At 38.2% G+C, this 25823-nt stretch overlaps 1 protein-coding gene across 2 annotated transcripts; it reads left to right on the top strand.

The window, feature by feature from the left end:
- The first annotated feature begins 941 nt into the window (after positions 1 to 941).
- On the top strand, positions 942 to 3720 carry LOC149026252 (ras-related protein Rab2BV-like). Of its 2 annotated transcripts, none has more exons than XM_089146499.1 (3): positions 942 to 1394; positions 1531 to 1727; positions 2503 to 3720. In XM_089146499.1, exons 2-3 carry the CDS (start codon positions 1563 to 1565, stop codon positions 2989 to 2991), a joined length of 654 nt encoding a protein of 217 aa, XP_089002625.1. In that variant the 5' UTR covers positions 942 to 1394; positions 1531 to 1562; the 3' UTR covers positions 2992 to 3720. The 2 variants fall into 2 exon arrangements, with proteins under 2 accessions (XP_089002625.1, XP_089002623.1); XM_089146497.1 differs by having other exon boundaries at positions 943 to 1416; positions 2503 to 3566.
- The last annotated feature ends 22103 nt before the right edge of the window (positions 3721 to 25823 follow it).

Genomic DNA, 25823 nt, shown 5'->3' with positions numbered 1-25823 from the left:
ATTGTGGAATCCTTTCATTTTTATAGGTCTTTTGACATAAACTCTTTCATTTAATATAATTGTTGTTTTTTCGTTTTAACCAAAAAAAAAAAAAAAAAAAAGCACTATTAAGCACCTTTATGGCCCATTAATGGTCCTCCTTGATGATTGGCAACTATGCCCTCTTACTCTTCAGTCAAACTTGACAAGGTTGGACATAGGTTGGACATAGGTTGAACTTTAAAGGTTTTTCAAATATATCTCAGACTTGGGCCTAAGTTAAGCTAAAGAATGTCAAGTTGGTCTAGAACATAAAAGAATCCAACCCAAGTCTGTCATGTATAAACTCCATGAATGCGTAGCATTATCTTAAAAAAAAAAAAAAAATGAATGCGCAGCATTATTTCATTTATGATTGCCAAAATAGTTAAAAATAAAATATTATTATTTTATAATTTTAAAGGGCTGATTTATGTAGCAAAGATCAATGGCTTGTAATATGAAGTCAAAAGTTCATATCTTCTTAAGACTAAGGGCGAAGTTGGCTATAGAAATATAGAAATTAGCCTTCTCCCACTCTTAATAAAAGGGCTATTTCATCTGCTAATGAATTTAATAGAATTCTATACTAGTCACATCTCTTACAGCGTCCGATTTAGATTAAAAAACTTGTAATGTATCAAAGGTGGTCTGATTGGAATCAATAATTGCCAACTCTTTAAGACTGCAAGCTTCTTATGGATCTCTGCCCGCAAAATTTTCATCAGGCAATGTCGGGCTGCTCGATTGGGTAAGACCAACACTTGTTATTGAAAAAATTGTGGGTTCTCTCGTTGACTGCATATGTAATATGTGTATCCCCAATATATAAAATAATCACTTGTACCAAAAAAAATTTCCTCATCAGTCATTAAATAGATGCTTCAAATCAGACGATAGATAAGAGCCATACATTGTATGATGAAGTAGCGGATAATTACCTCCCAATGGAAATATTCATTAAAGGCATAAGAACCAGTCCCCTATTTCAATTGTAGAACAGTTGTCAATCTCGCTGTTCTTGGTCTGTTTCTGGCTTTCTTCTGGTTGTTCTTCCGTCTTTGTTCTATTAAAATCCATATCATGCCAATCTGTTCGATAACGTGCGCCGAAGTCTTAATGAATCTTTTCAAAATTTCAAAAATATAAAGAACCGAATTTTACTCATTTCAATCCCTAGTTTCCTACGAACTCACACATCAAAACAAAAATCTCTTCGCCCTTTCGGTTGCGCTTTCTTCATCTGGAATTGAACGTCTGCAACAAAATCGAAATTGAACTCTGCAATTTCATTGACTGAAGGACTGAAAGGAGATCTTTGCAGACCATATAATCCTAATCTCTTCTTTGCATTGCACATTGCTTCTGCGACGAGGGTATTTATTCTTTCTCTTTCTGGTGAGTCAATCTGTTTGTAGAATTTAGGGTTTTCTTTGGTTATGTTTGGATTTGAATTATTGATTTTTGTTTGACATGTTTATCTTCGTTCTTCATATGTAATGTATCTGGTAGATTGGAGAAGAGAATCTATTTCAGGCCAAGATATGGCTCATAAGGTAGATCAAGAATACAATTATCTATTTAAGATTGTCTTGATCGGAGATTCTGGTGTTGGAAAATCGAACATTCTTTCAAGGTTTACTCGCAATGAGTTCTGTTTGGAGTCCAAATCGACCATCGGAGTTGAATTCGCAACAAGGACTTTGGAGGTGCGTCTTGATCTCTGTGGTTTTATTCGTTCTTCATCTGTATAGGTTCCTGGAATATTAAATTATCAATGTATCTTTCATATTCCAAGTAGTTTTCCAATTGATAAGCACCGTAATGTCTTGATGTTCCAATAGTCTTGAATGCTTAATTTCTTGGAAGAAACTATGCAGATTTTCCCAAAAGTAGAAAGAAACCTGTACATAAATTTTCCAGGCCCTGTTAATTGTAGGGCAATGTCGTATGAATTTCAACTGTGGACACCAGATCCGCCATTTTTATATTTTTCAGTTCCTAGATTCTACATACCACAGGTCCTGTTCAAGATTTTGTTTACGAATTTTGATTGCAGAGTGTTTAATTCTTCATGAAATGTATTAAAAAATGAATGACCGTTCAACTGATTGTGTCCCCAACAAATATGTTTAAGATTGAACTACTTAGTTTTTCTTGAATATGAAATTGTTTCACATTCTCACAAATTCTGTGTGCATTATGGCTGTAAGTTAGGTGTTGCTGTGAAGAGAGTTGTTCTTTTTAGTTCTCTAGAACTTCACTGAACAGGCAAAACATGAGCGTACTTGGTTATACTTATTTTTTTGCCATGTATTTGGTTTACAAATTGAACATTTTATGGATTTGTGGCTAGACAGCTCCCTAAAAGGATATTCATCATCTCCTAGTACCTCCACATTCGATTCCAATACATTTTGTTTAAACTTGCTTAGTCAGCAACTAAGTATTTAATGCAATGAACCCTTTGGTTCTCTGAAACAGATAGAAGGAAAAACAGTCAAGGCACAGATATGGGACACTGCTGGTCAAGAGAGGTACCGCGCCATCACAAGTGCATATTACAGAGGTGCAGTTGGTGCTCTTTTGGTCTATGACACAACAAAGAGACAAACATTTGACAATGTACAGAGGTGGCTCCGTGAATTGAGGGATCACGCAGACTCGAACATTGTCATCATGCTGGCCGGGAACAAGTCTGATTTAAGACACTTGAGAGCTGTACCAGAAGAAGATGGACGAGTTTTGGCTGAAAAGGAAGGACTCTCATTTCTTGAGACATCAGCATTGGAAGCATACAATATTGAGAAGGCTTTCCAAACTATTTTGACAGAGATTTACCACATTATAAGCAAGAAAGCACTGGCAGCGGAGGAGGCAGCCAAAACAACCATTCTTCCAGGTCAAGGTACTACAATCACTGTTAGTGATGCATCAGGAAATTGGAACAAGAAAAATTGTTGTTCTACTTAAAAGACAGGATTTTACCATTTTAAATGTGGAATGTTTTTTGCACAGACAGCTTTTATGGGTGTTAAAGAAATGTAGAATATATCTACTACTAAGAAAAAACCAAAAAAAGAAAAAAGAAAAAAAAAAGTTTCTTGGATGTTTTGAGAATGGAGCTTTAATCCATCATAGGGAAGTCTGTTAAAAGAAGGGAAACATGACAGTGTTTAGTGACTTAGGTCATTTTGCTTTTTCTTTGTACTCTTTTCCTTATTGTTTTGTGGCACTAACTGTTATGGAATATATAGCTTGGCCGTAGCAGTAGAATGAGGTACGCGTGAAAAGCATTGTAAGTGTAGTGGCTTTGTTTTAAACGTTCTAATTTTCATTTAGAAAGAATAATATTTGTCTCAACAGCTTTTCTGTTTGCAGTACAATGATTGAGATCTTGATGAATGCTGAGTGCACAAAATAAGACTTATATGGAAATACTTAAATCATGTTGATGCGTCTTTATACAAATTGGACGTATTGTTATACTTGTTTGGTTGTGCTGACACGTGGTTTGCCTTATCCTTCAAATTAAGCTAGCAAGAAAAAAAATTTGATGTCAAAAAGATAATAATGTCACACTGTTGGAAGATGGTTTTCTATACCTTTTCAAGAGAAAAGGGTTTTATTTTCCTTTTGTTGTGAGGTTTCTCAAAGTGTGCACAAAGTTGTGCCAACAGCACCATTTCATTTTAGAAACGAAAAGAAAAAAAAAAATTAAAAAAGAGTGATGACACACATATGATTTGATTTGGATTATTTATATATGTATATATATACTAGTTAGAAAGAACATCCAAATGCATGTCACTCTAAAAAGATCTCTTTCAATTGCAGGAAGGATGAGAGGTGGTAGATAATTTATAGGCTTATTAGAGGCTATAGCATATATATGGTCCATTAGTATAGTAATTTTGATTTATTACTCAAATTAAGAAATACGGCCCTAGGTGTGCATTTGCCTATTGAGCTAGAGAATAAGAATTTTTTTTATTTACAATGATAAAATTATGTCCCTATTTCAACCGAGCGTTGGAGGTTTTAGACTTATCGACAAGAGAAAACACACACGATAGCCAATCCACAATACACTTTTTACCATGTTGGCTCTCCCATTTTTGCCATTTACATGGAGAGGATGAGAACATATGAATCAAAATTCTTTATCTAACAATCTCCACTTTATCTTGGATTGATTGATGATTGGTAATCATACAAATAATTAAGTAAAATTTTATTCTTTTCTTTTCATTTTTATGTAACCTAGAAAAGCAAATAAGCTAGCATGGGTACTCTTATACTATGAAAAGTAGCAAGCCTGCTTAGATTAGAACCATGACCTAAAAACATAATGAAAACAATATTCTATAAACAAGAGAAAATAAATGTTTGATAAAATGCTAAGATGCTAGAGAAAGTGAAAAAAATAAAAGTAAAAAAATAAAAATAAAGGAGAAAAGAAAAAAAGAATCTTATTAAACCTGAGGCAAAGTTGACAATGATGCAATAATAAATTAATCATGATAATATAATTAGTTCAGCATTTAGCAATGAGAAGCCATTTCTAGATCACTATAAATTCCTTCTCTACATACTTTATTATTTTGTATTTTGTGTTTTTTTTCTTGTTTCTATATTATAAACTTTACAGGGGCATAGAAGATGTCCATGAATGATGGAGATACCTCCTACTCCAAGGTGTGATGTTTTTTCTGTTATGATGTACTTGAGAATTTTTACAATCAATACTGGAAACATCTTTCCTATAAAATTGTCTCAAATGATGAAAGAGAAGTCTTATTGCTTAGCTTAAGACTGTTGATCACCCTAATCTTTATCACATGGTTAACTCAATCAATTGCTAACTATAATCTGCCAGCTGAGATTTTTAGGTGTAAAAAGTTTTGAGCATTTAATCTAGGAACCACAAAAGCAATTTTAAACCCAAGCCTAAATCCTTAAAGGTGAAAATGTTCAAGTTAAAGGTGAAGATGCTCAAATTAATAGATCATTATTAGAAAAAGAATTCAAAGAACATGTATGCAGCATTTTGTTCTTCAGACACTGGTCAATCTCCGTAAACCCAGAGCCAGGATTGAACAAAATTTAAATAACAATTTTTTGGGACTTTAACAGAATTTGAAATCAATGCTTAATCATTTTATTAAAGAGGAGAAAAAAATTCAGCTTAAATCTCAAAAACATATAGTCACTTTTTGCGAGGGATGGTTGAGTCCTACAGGGACAGTTTATAAGGTGAATGGTACACAGCAGCAAACACAAAATCGGTCATAACTTCTTCGTTTGAAGTCTGATTGCTCCGAAATTCGAAGGGGAACTCCACATAAATATACTAAGACTATCTAGCATGGACTAAACACCATCCATGATCAAAATCAATGACTTTCTAATTTGAAAACATGACTTTCTAATTTAGTCAAAACATGGTTTTTAATGAAAACAACCATGGATGCAAGGGAGAATTAAGGATTCACTCAAGAGGATCATCAGCAATAGATCAGAGATGAATACTAACATGAGAATGGATCTAACATGCTAGAGAATTAAGACTAAACATGCATTCATGAAGATATCAATGGTCTCTTTTATAAAATCAAATATGGAGATCATAGCATCATTGGAATGAATGGAGATTCATTCAAAGAGATAGAATACAGTAGATCAGCATTAGAAACTAAGAATAAACATGTCTAACACTGATTAGAAAGGAAAACTACACTAAGAAAGGATCATGCTATCAAAACCAAATTAGAAACAAGGAGAATCACCATATGGCTTCAAAGAATGCATAGAGTGAATGGGGTTTCACTCTAAGTCAAAGAAGATTAGAGAATAAGCAATTACAGTAGTGTAATACCTTCCTCACAATCAAAACAATAAGAAACAAGGATGGGGAGAAGAGATTATAGCAGTAGGAGATAGTTTACTCACCTTGAAGATGAACAAGAGAGGAGGAACTTTAGATCTTGTAAGAGTTCTTCAAAAACACCAAGGAGAGGCTTTGAGAGAGGCTTCCCACGTTCTCTATGGGTTTTAGAAACAAAAGAGGCTAAGAAACACGAAGTCTAATTATATAGAGCATTAAAAACCCTAAATATAAGATTTTCTCGGATTCAGCCAACAGCTAGAAGCCTGGCTGGTCGACTGGCTAGTCAACCAGGCAGTCGACCAGGCTAGGACATCATTGCTTAGACAAGGAATTGAAGGTCTAAACCACCTCAAATTCAAGTGGGCTTCTCCAAACTCAATAAACAACCTTCCTAGCACAGAGGGGTTGTCACATCCTCCCAGCCGGTACCCTAACTGGCATACCCGAGAGTGTGATCCACAGCCCCAAAGATCAAGTATCGAGGAAATCATCATCCCACATATTCAATAACATAATCATAAACAAGAAATAATCAAGGTTTAATATTATAAACAAGGTTCAAAACAAGAAGTGAATAAACAATATAATCAGAGTGCGGAAAATGATACCAGATATCCGAAGATATCAAAAGAAGTAAAGTGAGGCTCCACAAATACAACGAAACGTAGTATAAGTCTAAAAAGAATAACAAAAGAAAAATAAGAAAGACAACTAAACTAAGAGTCTTCTATCCTATAGATGATATCTTCAAAGTAGTGGACTTCATCAATCCAACGGAGATGTTCCACCTCCAAGTTGCCTTTAATCGTAGTACGAAACTTGATCAACTGAGGGATCATCAGAGTAATCTTGATTGTTGCCAATGCCTTGCGTGTAGTACGCTTCATCGGCTTGCACTTCATCGTACTATCCGTCATAGTAATCAGTACCTGTAGAATAGTCTAACAAAACAATGTACAAAAAGGAATGAGTTTCGAAGAAACTCAGTAAGGTAGTTAATCTATAACAACATAAATAACATGTGGCAGAACATAACAAGATGCAATGAAGTGTGAAACAGATAATGTATGTATGCATCTAAACTCTATGTATGCTGGTCTCTATCGGCAGACATGCTTTAAATCATAGCACCGTACTTCTTTAGGAAGGTCTTGCATACGGCTCCTGTTGGTAGTGGGTCCGGCATCCCTCTAGGACATTCCATGGCTGGGGGTTAAGTCATCTCTCTCTCACATCACCATTTGGTCTAAGTACTGGCGGATATCAGGGTAACAGCCTAGCCCAATGCAAGTCATCTACTCAGTTACATCAACTCAGGTCTAGATACTTCCATTCCTCCCCTCTCGGGATCCTTTCCGGTATCCTTTCCACTAGAGTCAGCGTATCCAACTCTCTCAAATACGGACTCATCAACCCTATTGGTTATCCACATATGGTAAACGGGAAGCTCTCATGTCCTTTCACGGGTTGGTTACCAGTCTTAAGCGCCCATGAGCCCAAGTCTAGCCATATGCAACCCTCCAATACATGCCCCCCACAATGTGATTCCCGTCCTCTCACGGGTTGGTTACCGGTCTTGAGCGCCTGTGAATCCCCATTGCTGCCACGGGTTGTTCGGTCTCAATACCCTTCCGATTTGGGTCTGATATAAAAGGGACATCCTAGCCAAACACTATTAGACAGTCCTAAGTATGACAATCAATAATTCGGGAAAGCGTCGATGGGCAACCCCGGAAACATCCCATACTATTTCCGATAATGTCCAAGGACAAAAGTGTCAAAAGGACACCTCTCAATCCCAAATCATACCTAATCAGACACAATCTCAGATCAGACATGACATACCAAATCAACAGTTCATCATATACAAGAGAGTATACAGTCATGATCAAATCGTTAAACAATATAGTAATAAGCAATTCACATAAGCTTACATAATAAAAGAAAACATAAGCAAGTGCTACTGTTCTCACAGTAGTAAATCATAAACATAAAGTATAATAATAGTAGGTAAACTCATAGTTTCATCAGGTAGAAACCAGAGAGTATGCGATCTATGTAATTAAAGAATAACTGTCCTTACCTTCTAACTCGTAAAGGAACTTAGGGAATCAAGTAAAACCTTGACTAAACCTGAGAAGAAAGTCCTAAACAAGTGTATACAACATGTTAGGAAAGATACATAGAAGGAAAGATCTCAAATCAATCAAAACATACCAAGGATGAGGTTCATGTACTCATTGGTCGACTGATTGGTCTACTGCCCCAGTCGACCAATGAGTCGACCAACAGAGACAGTGGCCTTCAAGAATCCGAATTTTTAGAATAAGAAACCAAATTTGGTGGTTCAAAAGGGTACTAAATAAGGGGTAAACTACAATGGAAGCATCCTAGTATATAGAGGACATCAAGCCACCAACCAAAACAAGTTTCCAAGTCACAACTCAGGAACCAAAAGGTTAACCTAATTAGGTTAAATCATGGATCATGAAGAAAACACAGTATGATCAAGGATAAAGAATTAGAGGATGATAGGATACAATTCTTGTAAGGAAAACACATTAATTGGCTATTAACAGGGTCAATGACATATATCCAAGAAATTAGGGTTTCACCCTTTTTGGCTCCCATGGAAAGGTTGAGATCACAGGATGAAAGGGAAGTATATTGTTGGCTAATAATAACAAGAAAAACCTAGAAGATCAAATTTAGATTAGCATAAATATTACCCATGAGGTTTCCCTCACATGGGAGGTTGCCAAAAAGGTTTCCAGAAAGATCATACAAGGGTTAATTTGGCTAGGGTTGAGATCATGATGATGATCATAGATCTCAAAGAATCGAATGAGATCATAGAATAGATGGTTGCAAGAATGCAGCATCATCTTCTTGATCTCAATCAAGAACAAGGTTGAAGAAAAGAAAATCAGAGATAGAAAAGAAAAGATATCATAAACATACCTTTGATGCAGGAGGATGAAGATCACTTGAGTTCTTGCAAGATATCAACCAATGATGCAAGGGAATTGATTAGAATGGAATTCTAACTCGTTCCAGAGGCTTAGGTGGCAGATGAGGCGGAGTAATCCCGAGATTAGACTTAAATAAAGTAGCCACGACCTAATTTTCAAAAACAGAATCAATTGGTCGATTGATTGGTCGACTGGTGAGTTGCCAATCAGGACAGCAAGACCAAAACAGGGAATTGAAGGCTCAGATCAAGTCCAAACATAACGGGGTTTTGCACACACCTAAAGTGACTTACCTAGTAGGTAGAAATGCCTTCGAAACAATACAGAGAGTACTCCAAGTCCATCAACTAATCCGATCTTCATCAGGGTGCAGTTTCCATAAATGGAACACTGACATCAACACTCATGGAATTCAATCCAGCCACCAAGTCTTCCACTGAAATGGCCCAAAGCTGACTTCTTGCCTTACTTCGGGTTGCTAGACCTACAACAACAGGGTTTCCGGGTCAAGGTTAGGGCTGGATTTCACAGGGGTACCTTTGAACCATGTCCAACTAGGCTTTAGGTCCATCAACTAAGCTCTTAAACATCAAGGTGCAGTTCATTTTCTAAAACATAAAAGGTTTTCAAAAACAGAACTCCATCATCAATTTCTAGGGGTTTTGGGTCAAACACCATTAAGTCACTTCTTCATCCAAAACAGATAGGGTGTCCAGGCTAGGGATTGGGCTAGATTTCACACTTTCTGTGAAACCCAGCCGTAGCCTTGACCCAGAAACCCTATTGTTTGTAGGTCCGAAGACCCGAAGTAAAGGAAGAAGCCAACTATGGGCCATCTCAGTGGAAGACATGGTGTTTAACCCATAACCCATGGAAGTTGATGATGGTGTTCCATACTTGGAAGCTTGTTCAGAATTGGAAAAGAAACTGCACCTTGTTGAAGATGAGTCTAGTTGATGGACTTGAAGTATAGTTAGACATGATTTGAAGGCATTTCTCTATACTAGGTAAGTCATATGTTGTGTTGGGAGAAGCTCATTGGGTTTGGACTTGATTTGGACCTTCAATTCCCTGTTTTGGCCTTGCTAACTTGCTTGGTCGATTGGGCCAATCGACCAACAGGAACAGAATCTACCAAAGATCCTCTGTTAGGTCTATTGGTGCTCTATATAATAGAAGTACTTGTTTCTTAGCCTCCTTTGTTTCTAAAACCCATAGAAAATGTGTGAAGACTCTCTCAAAGCCTCTCCTTGGTGTTTGTGAAGAACTTTTGCAAGACTTCAAGCTTTTCATTTCTTATTCTTCAATCAAAGGTTAGTAATCTCTCTTGTATTGTGTTGATCTACTCTTACTATGATTTATTCTCTATGTTGAGACTATGAAGAAGATGTTGCATCCTTGCAACCATCTCTTCTACAATCTCCTTTCATTCTTAAGGTTTTATGATCTTCATATCAATCTTAGCCATGATCTTTGTGAATTCTTCATGAAGCCATGATCATTCTTTCGATTTGATTTCTCTAGCATGTTAGATCTGTTTTGAATGATAGTTTCATGTATGATCTTCTAATTATCTTCTATTAGAATGAGGTCCTATCATCTCTAGTTTTTCCCTTGAGTTCATAGTATGTTTTCATCGAAAATTTTACCAAATTAGAAAGTCATGTTTCCAAATTAGTAAGTAGTGTTTTTAATCATTGTTAGTGTCTAATCTATGCTATTTTAGTGTTAGATTACTGTTCTAGAGGTTTCCTCCTAGTTTCGTAGTGTTTCGAATCTTGTAGATTAGTTTCGGATAAAAAATCAGAATTTTGTTGCGTACTGTTCAGGTGGTCGATTGCTTGGTCGATTGAGCCAAGCTACCACCCAATCGACCAAGCAAGACAATAGTTGTGTTCTCATCCGATTTGATTCGTTCGATCTTCGATCTTTTAGGCCTCTTTCCTAATGATTTAGCTATGCTTGTTTAGGGTTTATTTGCTAAGTTTGGAACCATTCACTTTGATCTTTGGATATTCATCAAAGCTATTTAAAGTAAGGACAGTTGTTTCCATAATTACATAGATTGCGTGAATCTTAGTTTCTATTTTGGAAATTTCTTAGATTCACTACCATAATCTTATTTTTTTATTATTATATTACTGATGTAAGTCCTCCAAGTACAATAGCAACATGTTCATGTATTCTTTTGATTATGAATACTTATTCTTGTCATTTACATATGCGATTGATCATGTTTATGTGTATCTTCTATATGATGAGATATCGGTTGTGTATGTTATGACTGACTTGAGAATGTAATTGAATAGGTATGATTTGGGATTGGGAAGTGTAACAACCCCCATATTTCTAATCCGGGATCCGTATTGCAGGTCCAAGAACCTGAAGGTCTAGTTGGGTAAATTTGTGGAGTGTCCAGATAGAAGTCCATGATCCATACCCTAAATCCATGGATTTGGATTCTCTTGTTGAAGAGCCTGCCTTGCTTGGTAGTTGGACTTCTGGAAGGCAAGTGATGTATGGAGATGTTCGGAATGAAGGTAAGACCTCCCCCATGTGTTCATTAGGGTTAGGTTATACTTTGACTTCAACCCCCTGAGCAAAGCACCCTTGTATAGCAATATACTAGGGGGCGGTTGCTAGTGGCGATTGATTGGACCAAGCGACCGCCTGGTCCTAGTTGCGGGGTTTTCCCCTATTTTGCCCCCAAAACTTCTATAAATAGAAACCCTCATCTATTTTATGAATATTATATTTAGGATTGTTGTTTTTGGTGGTTAAGTGGCTGTGGAGACGTGCTGGAAGGTGATCTGAAGTGCTGTTAGTGTTCCAGAAGCTTCTACTGTCTTTTATAGCTGATCTGGTTGAGGTAAGTGATTCCCTGTTCACTCATACTCTACCTTTAGCTATGATTAAAGTAGATTAGTTTTCCTCTTTGGTTGTTCATGATCCTTCTATTATAGTACCTACCTTTTTAATGATCTTGATGAGATCAAATCTGAAAACGAAACCTTGCTTTCGTGAAAAGGACTAATCTAATCAAGGGGAGGATTCTAGATAACCAAATTGATGTCAATTCTTAGGTTTGGTATCACCCTTGGTTGTGGGAGTATTAGATTTGAAATTCGGTCTATGATCATTCAAAAATCGGATTGAAAACGGATGATTAGAAGCCTGAGTTTCAGATTGAAACTCACTATTTTTGGGGCGGTTGCTCAGTCTAAGTGACCAGCCCAAGTGACCAGCTGGTTTCCAGTGAGCTTGTAACTTTTGGATTTTGTCCGATTTGATTCATTTGACTTACATATTAATGTAACCTTGTTTATAGGTGTCCTCTGTTTCCAATAAAAGTCTTACAATTGTTTCTGGTTTGCAATCCAGAGGAATTCTACTTATTTACATGTAAGGACATACAACCTCATCATTATAAAATGACTTGAGCATGCTAGTCCGGTGTCTTTCAATACTGTTCTTTCACTTTATATATTGTTGTAACCATGAATAGCTTGCTGATCTTAGTGTATGCTTGTTGTTTGTAAAATCTTTGCATATACTTTATCAATTATGATTGTGGTATGATGATGATTTATGTATTGTGGTTCTGATGGAAAGGGTATTCCACTGGGATATCTTAGCTTGAGATATCAGAGGGTTGTGGTATGGGACACATGCTCGCTGATGTCTCCAGCTCTGTCATAATTACTGGATGACATACCTAGGTAGAGTCTAGAGTTGCTCTATTCTGGACACATTATGCGTAGATAATACTCCAAAAAACTAATAAGGGTGCTCCGTCTTCTTATATTATGGTCATGCCAGGCCACAATGTGTTTGACATGCGTTAAAGGTGTGGAACAATGCCTGTTCAACCAAATCGGCCAACTTATATGGTTCTTATTATTTTTCTAATGACATTATATATGGCTTATGATATTCTTGTATAATCTATGTTCAATGAAAAGAAAATTCTAATTATTAGACATTCAATTAAGTAGCAACTATAAAAAACAACAGACATTCAATAAGAATACTTCATTGAAAGTAATATGTACACCATTGAAGTAACATGGCTAGGTACCCCACATATTACTACCCTTTCGGTAGGGGAATTGAAGCCGGATGACCCGTGACGACGGTGATGTGACTCTATTTCATCCTATAGTGGTTACTAGTCGTGCGGAGACTCAATGGTCCACTGTTGGTCATACAATGGTAGGGTTGCATATGTTAGGGTTGGGCTCATGGACGTCCAAGGAGCGGACCGGGTGTCATGAGGAGTCATAAGAGCAATCCGCCCCAACAATATGTGGATGACCATAGGGTTATGGAATGGAGTCCAATAGCAGTATCTAGTCCATGAGGGTTCTCATTCCTAGGTTGCGAAGGATACTGAACCAAGTTGGTTGGTGCCATAGGGGATGTATATGGACTTCATGTAATATGTTACCATTATGATTTGCATTGGATTAGAAACCCCGACATCCACCAGTACTCATGCCAATGGTCGTGGTGAGAGAGTGTCGACCTAACCCCAGCCATGGTTTGTGCCAGCCCAAACCTAACCAAGACACCCTATTTGTTTTGGGATAAATAAATACTTGTTTAATGTTAGACCTTGAAGTCGGACCTTGTTTTCAATGTTGTTATCCTTGAAAGCCTTAGGAGGCCATGTCCGGCCTTATCCTTACCCTGACCCGGCCCGGAATTTGTATTGTCTGTAGATCCAATGACCCAAAGTGGTGGGAAAAGTCCTTGTAGACCCTTTTGGTTGATGATTTGGTGTTGGAGCCCAAGGCCATGGACATTGACGATGATGCCGCTCACTTGAGAGCATTGTCAGTATTAGTTTTGAATCTGCGCATTGAAGAGGGGTGAATTAGTTGAAATACCTAATGAACTCCTGTGCTCAATCCGATTATATTTCCCAAAACTAGACTTCTTGATGGACTTGTAGGAGAAAACCCCACTCAATTTTACCCCATATAGCCCTCCAAATCCCTGTCCGAAGTTGCTGAACTATGTCTGGCAAATCCTGCTTGCGCATTGAGGAAGGTAAGCTTAGTTGGTGGACCTAATGAACTCCTATGCTTGATCCAAAGGTATTTCTGGAAACTAGACTTCTTTATGGACTTGTAGGAGAAAAACTCACTCAATTTGACCTTGTATAGCCTTCCGAATCCCTGTTCGAAGTTGCTGAACTATTCCTGAAAATTCTGTTGAGACTCTGTTGGTTGATACTATCAACCAAAGGTATAGACCAACAAGCCTAGATTCGAATATAAAGGTGCTTTTTGGATATTCCTTTCTCCTTTTTAAGTGAAACCTCGAACCTAAATCATTATTTCACTCTTTTCAACATCTGAGAACGTGGGAAAGCTCCTCTAAGCCTCCTCCTTGGCTTGGGTGTTGATCTTCTTCAAGAATCATTGTCTCTCTTCTCTAATCTCTTCTCCAAGGTATGTAATCTCTCACTCTCTCTCTAATCTACTTCTACCTCATCTTGTTCTTGCTACTGAGTTCATGAAGATGGTGTTGCAACCTTGCAACCACCTCTTCTACAAGCTCTCTTGGGTTGATTAAACCTCTCTTCATTCTTTCCATGCTATGTTTCTTATACTTGATGTTCTTGCTTTCTTATTTTGATTTTCCTCTTCTTTAAAACATGAATTCATCTCTTAATCTGACTCTCTCTTTCAATTAGGTCTGATTATATGTTAGTAATTGTCTATATTCTGTTGTTCATCATTCTATTGAATAAATTCTTAAGTCCTCTTGCAATTGCAATTGATTTCATTGAAGAACATGATTCTTGCATGTTTGAACCTAGGACCTCAAATTTGGAGTTTTCAATTTGACCATTGGATCATGTTAATTCTTGCTACATAGCCTCCTGCTACTATTCCTAGCATTCCCTCCAAGTTTCGTATCGATCTGAGACCCGGAAGACCAAATTTGGGCCAAAACCCAATAAGCCAGCTTGTTGTTCGAGATTCTTTTGGTCGATGCTTGTTGGTCGATACTATCGACCCAATGTATCGACCAACAGAGTTGCTGTCAGTAACTTTTGCCCAGTTTTGATCCGTTCGATCTTCGATTGTTTTGATTTCTTCTCTAATCCTTCATATATGTTTGTTTAGGGCTTTAAGACTATAATTGGACCATTCTCTTGTGACTTCAGATCATCTTCTTCACAATTTGAGGTAAGGATGGTTATTGCCATATAACATAGACTATATGACTTTTACACTGTTGTTGGTAACTTAGTAGACTTAACTTATTAGTTGATTTGAGACATCATATGACTACTGTAGTTACCTTATGACAGTAGCACCATGCTTAATTACTTGGTTTATCATGTTTACTTATTCTTGTCATTTATTTATACACTGTATTATGAGATGTTATGACATGTTTTCAATATGATAATGTATTGTTGATATGTAATGGATCGAAATAAGTATGTGATTGCTTAGGTATGATTTGGGATTGGGGAGTGCCCTACTGGTACTTATGTCCTTGGACATCGGAGGGAATAGTATGGGATGTTCTCCGAAGATGCCCATCGACGCTTTCCTGGATCATTGGATGACATACATAGGACTTGTCTAGATGTATGGCTAGGATGCCCCTGTCATATCAGACCCGAATCGGAAGGGCATTGAGACCAAATGACCCGTGGTAGTAGTGTGGATTTGTGGGCGCTCAAGACCGGTAACCACTCCGTGAGAGGACATGAATTGCATTGCGGATACCCGGAAGGGGCCATTTATTGGTAGGGTTGCAAATGGCTAGACTTGGGCTCACGGTCGCTCAAGACCGGTGAAATGATCCGTGAGGGGACGTGAGAGCTTCCCATCTACTATTTGTGGATGACCAATAGGGTTGATGAGTCCGGTGAGTAATATCCGTGACTCTAGTGTGAAGGATACCGGAAAGGATCCCAAGAGGGGAGGAATGGACGTATCTGGAACTGACATGATATGACTAAGTAGATGACTTGCATTGGGCTAGGCTTTACCTTGACATGCGCCAATACTTAGACCAAATGGTGATGTGAGAGAGTGGTGACCGAAACCCCCAACCATGGATTTGTCCGAGAGGGATGCAAGACCCAATTCCCCCCGGTGATGAGTGACTGAGACTACCTAAAGAAGTATGGTGCTATGACTTAAAGCATGTCTATCATAGAGACCAGCATACTTAGAGTTAGATTCATGTTTGCATCATATGTCTCATATCATATTGCATCATGCTATGTTGTGCATCATATGATTTATGTTATTATGGAATAACTTTCCTTGCTGAGTTCTTTTGAACTCACTCCTTTTTGCAACATATTTGTTAGAATTTTCTGCAGGTACTACTACTGTTGACTGTGACGGTCAACACTTTGAAGACTAAGTTGGTGAGTCATACCACTTTGGCTACGGTGACTACATCGGTGAAGGCTATCAGTTCAAGACTCATATTTGTCAGGAGTAGATCCAACCTGGTTTAGTTTCTTATAATTATGTTATTGAGGAGACATTGTATAAGTTAGAAGAAACTATAACTTAGTTGCTTACCTTGTTATTTCCCTTCTTTGGAGATCTGGTTGTAATCTTAACCTTAATTTTAGTCGATCTACCTTCCGGTATTATTATAGGATGGGTTTCCTCCCTCCTTTTCACACTTGACTGTTTATCCTATTTGAATCATTTCCGCACTCTGATGTTATTTGTGAAACCTTCTGAGATCCTTTTTTGATTTTATTATTAAATTATTTGAATACAAAGAATTGTTCTTGCTTTTGATTATATTATTGTGATAAGTGGATATGATCGTTCCTAAATTGAATTTGTTGGGATGTGGATCACTCCTGAGTAACCCAGATAAGGTACCCCCTGGGTGGATTTAGGGCAGGATGTGACAGTTTGAGTGCCAGTGTGGATTTTCCATTTTACCCAGGATCCCTACAGAGTTAACCAGTCCTTGCCGGATCAAAGTGACTAGACCTACCCAGAGGAGGGCTGGTGTATAACTTAAAGCATGTCAATTGTTAGAGACTTGCACAGTTAGATCTTAGCGGTATTCATACTTTGCACTATCATATATGCATTTCTGATGGTTTGACATATGGATGAGAATTATTGTTGTTCTTACTGAGTTTACCAGAACTCATTCCTTTATTTGTCTATGTTATATTAGCCTATACAAATGGAGGATATATGCCAAAAGATGGATTGGTTCCCCATGAAGGAGCCTTCTCGTATGAAGTAGATGTGGCACCGACAATGGGAAATGGAGATAGCCTGTGCGGGAGCTCCTACTAGTGCATGGAATGCACTTATAGCACCCATTGATGGGCGGAGGAGACATGTTGCTAGGCAATTTGCCCATCGTATGGAGAAGAACTGGAGGACCCCTTTTCTTAAAATACATGAGAAACATTATCTAGCTTTAGAGAAAGAAACTGGAAAGAAAATCATTTAATTTTTTTTTTTTTGCTTCCGCTGAACTTATTTCCTTTGATCATTTATTCTTTCCTTGATTACTTTATTGGAGTATTTGGACTCCTATAACATTTCTTTTTAATTATTGAACTTATTCTTGCTCACGATTATCTTTTCTTGCATTTATTATTATTGATGGACAAAAACTGTGGATCCTATGACGGATCACTCCCACAGGTTGTTGGGTAGGTAACCGAGATCGACGGGTGGGGTGTTATAGGAAATGTCCTTTTGACATTTTTGTCCTTTGACATCAGTGGGAATAGTATGGGATATTTCTGATGGTGCCCTTCGACACTTTTCTGGATTATTGATTTTCATACCTAGGGCTTGTCTAGCAGTGTTTGGCTAGGAATACCCTATTATATCAGACCAGATTCGGAAGGGTATTGAGACCGAATGACCCATGGTAGCAATGGGGATTTGTGGGCACTCAAGAGCGATAACCAACCCATGAGAGGACATGAATACATTGTGGTTACTTGTGAGAGGCCATTTATTGGTAGAGTTGCAAATAGTAGACTTGGGCTCATGGGCGTTCAAAACCGGTAATCAATCCGTGAGAGGACATGAGAGTTTCCCATCTATTATTTGTGGATGACCAATAGGATTGATGAGTCCATGGTTCGGGACTATGCTAACTCTAGTGAAAAGGATACCGAAAAGGATTGCTTGGGGCGAAGAATGGACTTATCTGGACCTGAGTTGATATGACTAAGTAGATGAGTTGCATTTGGCTAGGTTTTACCTTGACATGCGCCAATACTTAGACCAATGGTGATGTGAGAGAGCGGTGACCTAAACTGTGAAACCCAGCCCTATCCTAACCTTGACCCTGACCCGGAACCTTTGATGTTTGTAGGTCCGAAGACCCGGAGTGGTGGAAGAAGAGACTTGTGGGCCCTCGTAGTTGAAGACTTGGTGTATGATTTAGAGCCCATGGACATTGACAGTGATGCCTCTTACTTGAATGCATTGTCAGCGTTCAGTGAGAAACTACACCTAGAAAAGGGGAAGCTTAGTTGAAGTACTTGATGTGCTTTCGGTCTTGTTTCGAAGGTATTTCTCTACTCTATACTTGTTAATTGACTTGTAGGAGAAAACACAACTCAATTCGGATCAATCTAGCCCTTCATTTCCCTGGATCAAGCATGTTGTCCATACTTGGTTAACTGGGCCAGTCGACCAAAGGATGCCCAAATCTGAGAAAAGATGCTTTTTGGATATTCTATTCTCTACTTAAGTGTTTCTCGAGTCTTGAACCCTATTTTACATTTTAAGCTTGCTGAGAATGTGGGGAGAGCTTCCCAAAGCACCTCCTTGGTAATGGTAAAGATTATTCCATTCAAATTATTGCCTCTTGTCTCCATTTGCACCTACAAGGTATGATTCCTCATTCTCACTCTCTATTCTACTCTTTTCTTTTTTTTTCTTGCTGTTGTAACCTTGAAGTTGATGCTGCAACCTTGCAACCACCACTTCAAGTGTTCACTCTTACTTAATCCATGATCTTATTCTATTCCTACCTATGCTATGCTATCATTGTGATTCTTGCATATGCATTGCTATGATTCTCTTCTTAACTTCTTGCATTCTTGTCCTAAACTAAAGTATGAAGTGTGCTAAGTCTATGTTCCATGCTAGCATATGATCCTAATCCATTTCTTATCAGTTCCCCTAGCTAATTCCTTCATTTCCATTGCAATTTCATTTGATTTCAATTGATGCCATGATTCATGTCTTTAGAACTTAGGGTTTCAATTTGGGGATTCCTAATTAGACCATTAGATTATGCTAATTACTTGTAGAGTGTTCTTATACTGTTATAATAAATCCCTCCAAGTTTCGGGTCTATCTGAGCCCCGGAAGATCGATTTCGAGCCAAAAATCACTATTTAGCCCCGACACTATTCACTTGGTCGACTAGGTCAGTCGACCAAGTCACTCAACCAATCTGTTGCTGATTTGTGTACTTCGCCGATTCGATCCGTTCGACCTCCGATTTTCCTGATTTCTTTTCTAATCTTTCATTTATGTTTGTCTAGGGTCTTAATACCATCTTTGGATCATTCTTTTGTGACCTTTGGATTATCATCATTGCAACTTAAGGTAAGGACAGTTATACCCATATAACATAGATTATGTGATCATTACACTGATGTTGGCAACTTAGTAGGCTTAGCTTAATGGTTGTATTTAGACATCATATGACTACTGTAGGTACTTTGTGATAGTAGTATCATGTTTATTTACTCTTGTTTATCATCTCTATTCATTCTTATTATTTACTTATACACTTGATGTCACATCCCCCCAGCCGATACCCTAACTGGCATATCTGGGTGTGTGACTCACAGTCCCAAAGAACAAGAATCGAGAAAATCATCCTCCCACATAAGCAATAACATAATCATGAACATAAATAATCAATGTGCCAATATAAATGAGAGATCCAAATAAGGAAGGAAAAGATCATATAGCATCAGAGTGCGAAAAGATAATAGATAATGTCAAGTCAAGGAGTAAAGTGAAGCGGAAACTCACTCTACCAAAATAGCGGAAAAGTAGCTCAAAAAGGAAAGAAAAGAGATTACAACTAATCCCAAAAAGAAGTAACAGATGTAAGTAAATTGTTTTCAACTTTGTGAAGAACATCCTTGTAAGTGTAGACTTCTGAGATAAGGCAAGGACGCTTCCATTCCACAGATGGACTAATCATGGTACGCAACATGATCACCCAAGGGATCTTCACAGTAATCGTCGTAATAGCTATCACCTTACGGGAAATATGCCTCTTCACCCTGTTCTTCCTCGTACGTACCGTCATAGTATTCCGAACTTGTAGAGAAGTCTAACAAAAGATATGGTACAAAAGGAGTGAGTTTCGAAAGAAACCCAGTAAGGCAGGTTAAATCCACAATAACATAAATGGCAGGATTATAAAGCAAAGCATAATGCAATATGATATAAAACAGACAATGTATGTATGAATCTAACTCTATGTATGATGGTCTCTATTGGCAGACATGCTTTAAGTCATAGCACCATACTTCTTTAGGAAGGTCTCATCTCACAACGCCGGTTGGTAGTGGGTCCTCCATCCCTCGGAACAATCCATGGCTGGGGGTATGGATCACCGCTCTCTCACATCACCATTGGTCTAAGTACTAGCGCATGTCAAGGTTAAGCCTAGCCCAAATGCAAGTCGTCTACTTAGTCATATCAAGTTAGATTCAGATACGTCCATTCCTCCCCTCTCGAGATCCTTTCCGGTATCCTTCACACTAGAGTCCTCATAGTCCCAGACTACGGACTCATCAACCCTATTGGTTATCCACATATGGTAAACAGGAAGCTCTCATGTCCCCTCATGGGTTGGTTACCGGTCTTGAGTGCCTATGAGCCCAAGTCTATCCATATGCAACCCTACCAATGAATGGCCCCCACAATGTGATTCCTATCCTCTCACGGGTTGGTTACCGGTCTTGAGCGCCCATGAATCCCCATTGTTACCATGGGTCGTTCAGTCTCATTACCCTTCCAATTAGGGTTTGATACAACGGGGACATCCTTGCCAAACACTGCTAGACAGCCCTAGGGTATGACAACCAACAATTCAAGGTGTCAATGGGCACCTCCGGAAACATCCCATAGTATTTCCATTGATGTCCAAGGACAGAAGTGTCAAAAGGACACCTCTCCATCCCGAACCATACCTAATCAATCACAATCATCAGTCAATCATATCATACACAATTCTAGTAATTCCTCATATAGAAAGTATACAATAACATGATCCATATCATATACAATTGACAATAAAAGACATTTATAAACTAAAGAGTGCAAGTAAGTAATGCTACTATAATTGAAGTGTATCAGTAGTGTATCCATAAAAGAATCTATTTATGGTAACAAATCCAAATGATTTTAATATAAAAACTAAGATCATACAATCTATGTAATTATAGAAGTAACCATCTTTACATTGTATAACTTTGAAGAGAATCCCCAAGAATCAAGGAGAATCTTTCTGAACTTGGCAAGAAGATCCTAAACAAGTATACATACCTTATTAGGAAAGAAGTCTAAAAGGCAGAAGATCAAATGAATCAGAACAGACCAAGAAAAGAGATACTGTCTTCATTGGTCAATTGATTGGTCTACTGACCCAATCGACCAATCAGTCAACCAATTGAGTCAGTAACAAACAAAGAAAGAGGTTTCTGATCCGAAAACAGAATTTTGCGATCTGAAACACCACCATACAAAAAGGGAATTACAATGACAGTGTACTAGTACTAAAGAACAAGTCTAACACTATCATTGATCAAAACCTAAAGATACAAATAGGGAAACAAAACTTACCATAAAAGTAATAGTCAGGGTTTTTGAAGAAAACATGGTATGATCATGAAAGGAAAACCGGAGATTGATAGATTACTAATCTAGTAAAGAAAACATAGAGATTGTACACTAATCTAATCAAGAAAATAGATCTAAAAATATAAGAATTCAAATCAGAAGATGAATCAAAGAAGAAGATCAAAGAGAAGATCACGGTTCCTTCAAAAGCTTGCAATGATCATGATTAAGATCATTATATTAGCCATCAATCCTTAGGAAACCATGAGAGATGAGTGGAGAGATGTTTGCAACAGAGGATGCAACATCTACTCTACTATCTCAGTCCAAAAAGAAAAGAGAAACAGAGATGGGGAAGAAGAAGAGAGTGTAGACATACCTTTTGATGTTAGAAAGAGAGAAACGTAAGTGTTTTTGCAAGAATCCAACCTAGGATGCAAAGAAATTGATTGGGATGGAGCTCTGACTTGTTCCAGAGGCTTAGGAGGCAGAGGAGACGAAATAAACTCGAGCTTGCACTTAAATAGAGCAACCACGACCTAATCAGCAAAAACAGATCTCATTGGTTGATTGGCCCAATCGACCAAGCAATCAACCGCAGGACAACAAGGCCAAGACAGGGAATTGAAGGTCCATATCAAATACAAACTTAAAGAGCTTTTACACACACATCAAGTGGCTTACCTAGGGTGTAGAAATGCCTTCGAACCAAGTCAAATAATACTCCAAGTCTTTCAACTAATCTCATCTTCAATCAGGTGCAGTTTCCTTTTTAGTTCAGAGCAAGTTTCCATAATTGGAACACCAACATCCACTTCTATGAATTCAGGGTCAAACTTCATATCTTTTACTGAGATAGCCCACAATTGACTTCTTCCTTTACTCCGGGTCATTGGACCAACAAACAACAGGGTTTCTGGGTCAAGGTTAGGGATGGATTTCACATTCTCTCCCCCTTAAAAGAAATTTTGTCTTCGAAATTAAAAGCGTCCCCGAACTTCCAAAAAGGTGAGGAAACTTCTCCTTCATATCTTCTTCCTTCTCCCAAGAAGCTTCTTCAGGGGTATGGTTCTTCCACTGAATCTTCACCAAAGGGATGGTGCGATTCCCTAGTTGCTTGTCCTTCTTGTCCAAGATTTCAGATGGCTCTTCATCATAGGTAAGATCAACACTAAGTCCTTCGGGTTCTTGCTGTAGTATGTGTTCTGGATTCTCTATGTATTTCTGAAGCATTGAAACATGAAACACATTATGAACTTCAGCAAGAGATGGAACGATACGCAACAAGTCCAACCTTTTCAAGAATCTCAAAGGGTCCAATGTAACGAGGGCTAAGCTTTCCCTTGACATTGAATCTCATCACACCCTTCATAGGTGAAACCTTCAAGAAAACTTTCTCCCCAATTTGAAATTCCAAATTGGTCCTTCTCTTATCAGCATAGGATTTCTATCTTGACTGAGCAAACTTAATCCTTTCTCTAATCATATCAACCATTGCGCTTGTAGCTTCAATCATTTCCAGACCTACATCTTTTCTTTCACCAGTCTCAGTCCAATAAAAGGGTGTCCTACAAGTGTTACCATACAAAGCCTTGAATGGAGCCATGCCTATTGTTGCTTGATAACTATTGTTATAGGCAAACTCAACCAAAGCTAAGTGTTCACCCCAATTTCCACCCATATCCACTACACAAGATCTAAGCATATCTTCCAGTGTTTGAATTGTCCGCTCAGATTGTCCATCAAACTGTGGATGATGAGCTGTACTCAAAGTTATTTGGGTTCCCAAGGCCTTTTGCAAACTGTTTCAAAACCTTGAGGTGAACCTAGAATCACGATCAGAAACAATACTCACTAGCACTCCATGCAGACTAACTACATTGTCCACGTAAAGCCGAGCTAGCTTATCCAAAGTATGAGTATTCTTCATAGGAATGAAATGGGCTGATTTGGTCAACCTATCAACAATTACCCATACAAGGTCATTGCCTTTACTTGTTCGATGCAAGCTAGTCACGAAGTCCATAGAGATATCTTCCCACTTCCAACTAGGAATAGGAAGAGGCTGAAGTAATCCAGATGGGGGTTGACGAACGGCTTTCACATGCTGGCAAGTCTCACACTTGGCAACAAAATCATCTACATCGGCCTTCAAATCAATCCACCAAAAATGTTCTCTTAAGTCCTTACACATCTTTGTGCTTCCAGGGTGTACTGTAAAGATCGACTGGTGTGCTTCCTTCAATATCTCTTTCTTGATTCCTTCATTAGCTGGCACACAAAGTCAACCTCTAAAAAATAGAGCACCATCTATAGATATACCAAAGTCAGGGTCCGAATCAGGATTTGAATAAATCTTTTCAATTCTTTCCTTAAATTCCTGATCAGAACCTTGCAAAGCAACAATTCTGTCTCTAAGGGTGGATCTTACTGTCATGGCAGAAAGAACAAAATCCGAACCTTCAGGGACCACTTCCAAATCAAAACTTGCAATTGAAGACAACAGAGGTTGACTCAAAGCATTCATGTCCAGCACTTTCTTCTGACTTTTCCTACTGAGAGCATCAGCAACCACATTCGCCTTACCAAGGTGATACTGAATGTCATAGTCATAATCAAAGACCAATTCCAACCATCTTCTTTGTCTCATATTTAACTCCTTTTGTGTGAAACCCAGCCCTAACCTTGACCCGGAAACCTTGTTATTTGTAGGTCCGATGACCCGAAGTAAAGTAAGAAGTCAGCTTTGGGCCATCCCAAGAGAGGACTTGGTGTCTGGCTTTGAATCCATGAAGGTTGATGATGAGGCTCTATTTATGGAAACAGAATCCTGATGAAGATCTAATTAGTTGATGGACTTGGAGTGATCTCTATCTTGGTTTGAAGGCATTTCTACCTACTAGGTAAGTCACTTGACTTGTGTGCGAAACCCCTTTAGGATTGGATTTGATCTGGACCTTCAATTCCCTGTTTTGGCCTTGCTGTCAGCATTGGTCGACCGATTGGTCGATCGGGGCAATCGACCAATCCACTCGACCAATGGGTGCTGTCTTTGGCAATTAGGTTGATTCTTGCTCTATTTAAGTCTAACCTCGAGTCCACTTCGTATTTGCTGCCTCCAAACCCTCTCGAACGAACCAAAGACCTCTGCAAGTCATCTCTCTTGCATCCTTGGAGTTTTCTTGGCGGATCTTCGTCGGAACTCTTCTTTTTGCATCAAAAGGTATGTCTACTCTCTCTTCCTCTCCTACATCTTTGTTTTTCTTTCCTTTTTGAGTTGAGACAAGAGAAGAGATGCTGCATCCTCTGTTGCAAACATCTCTCGAACATGTTCTCATGATCATCCTAAGGAATTAAGGCTAGAACAATGATCTTAACCATGATCATTGCAAGCTTTTGAAGGATTCATGATCAAACCATGATTTAATCTCTCGTTAATTTCCTAATCTGAATTCTCGATCTCTTTGGATCTTCTTTCATTGATCATGTTAGTGGTTAATGGTTGTGTTTTCTTTCTATGATCCATAATCCATAGAATTCTAGTTGTTCTCTTCTACCTTACTATGTGTTCTTCATGATGCATGATAGTACATATATGGTAGGTTTTATTTCCTTATTTAGATTTATGCTTCTAAGCCTTATTCCATGAAGACCTATGCATGTTTTCATGTTTTCATTACCGAAAGCAATGATCCATCCTCCTATTGTTCTTGTCCTTGTTTTCTATTTCAAAATTCATCAAGATCCATGTTTGATTTATTTATGGTAACTTTTTGTTTCCTAATTTGGATCTTGATACCTTGATTTGATTAGTGTTTTGAGGTCCCCAATATGCTAGAATACTACTGATGTAGTCTACCCCTTGATTAGTACCCTTTTGAACCACCAAATTCGGATTTCATATCTCAAAACTCGATTTTCTAAGTTATCGTCGCATTGGTCGACTGATTGGTCGACTGACCACTCGACCAATCCACTCGACCAATGAGTACAAAGCAACTCCAGAATTGGTCTGCTTTCGGATGCTTTGCTATATTTTCTGTTAGGGATCTTTCCTAATATGTTGTATATACTTGTTTAGGACCT

This window comes from Hakea prostrata, chromosome 2 (assembly GCF_041222555.1).
Source record: "Hakea prostrata isolate BN-2017 chromosome 2, UWA_Hpros_2, whole genome shotgun sequence".
NCBI classification, from domain to species: Eukaryota; Viridiplantae; Streptophyta; class Magnoliopsida; order Proteales; family Proteaceae; genus Hakea; species Hakea prostrata.
Note: the sequence above shows the minus strand (reverse complement) of the source record. Positions and strands in the feature narration are given on the sequence as shown.

Coding starts and splice junctions, on each gene's coding strand:
- LOC149026252 (XM_089146499.1), top strand. CDS start 1,563: ATGGCTCATAAGGTAGATCAAGAATACAATTATCTATTTAAGATTGTC. Junction 1,728..2,502: donor TCGCAACAAGGACTTTGGAG/GTGCGTCTTGAT, acceptor TCTCTGAAACAG/ATAGAAGGAAAAACAGTCAA.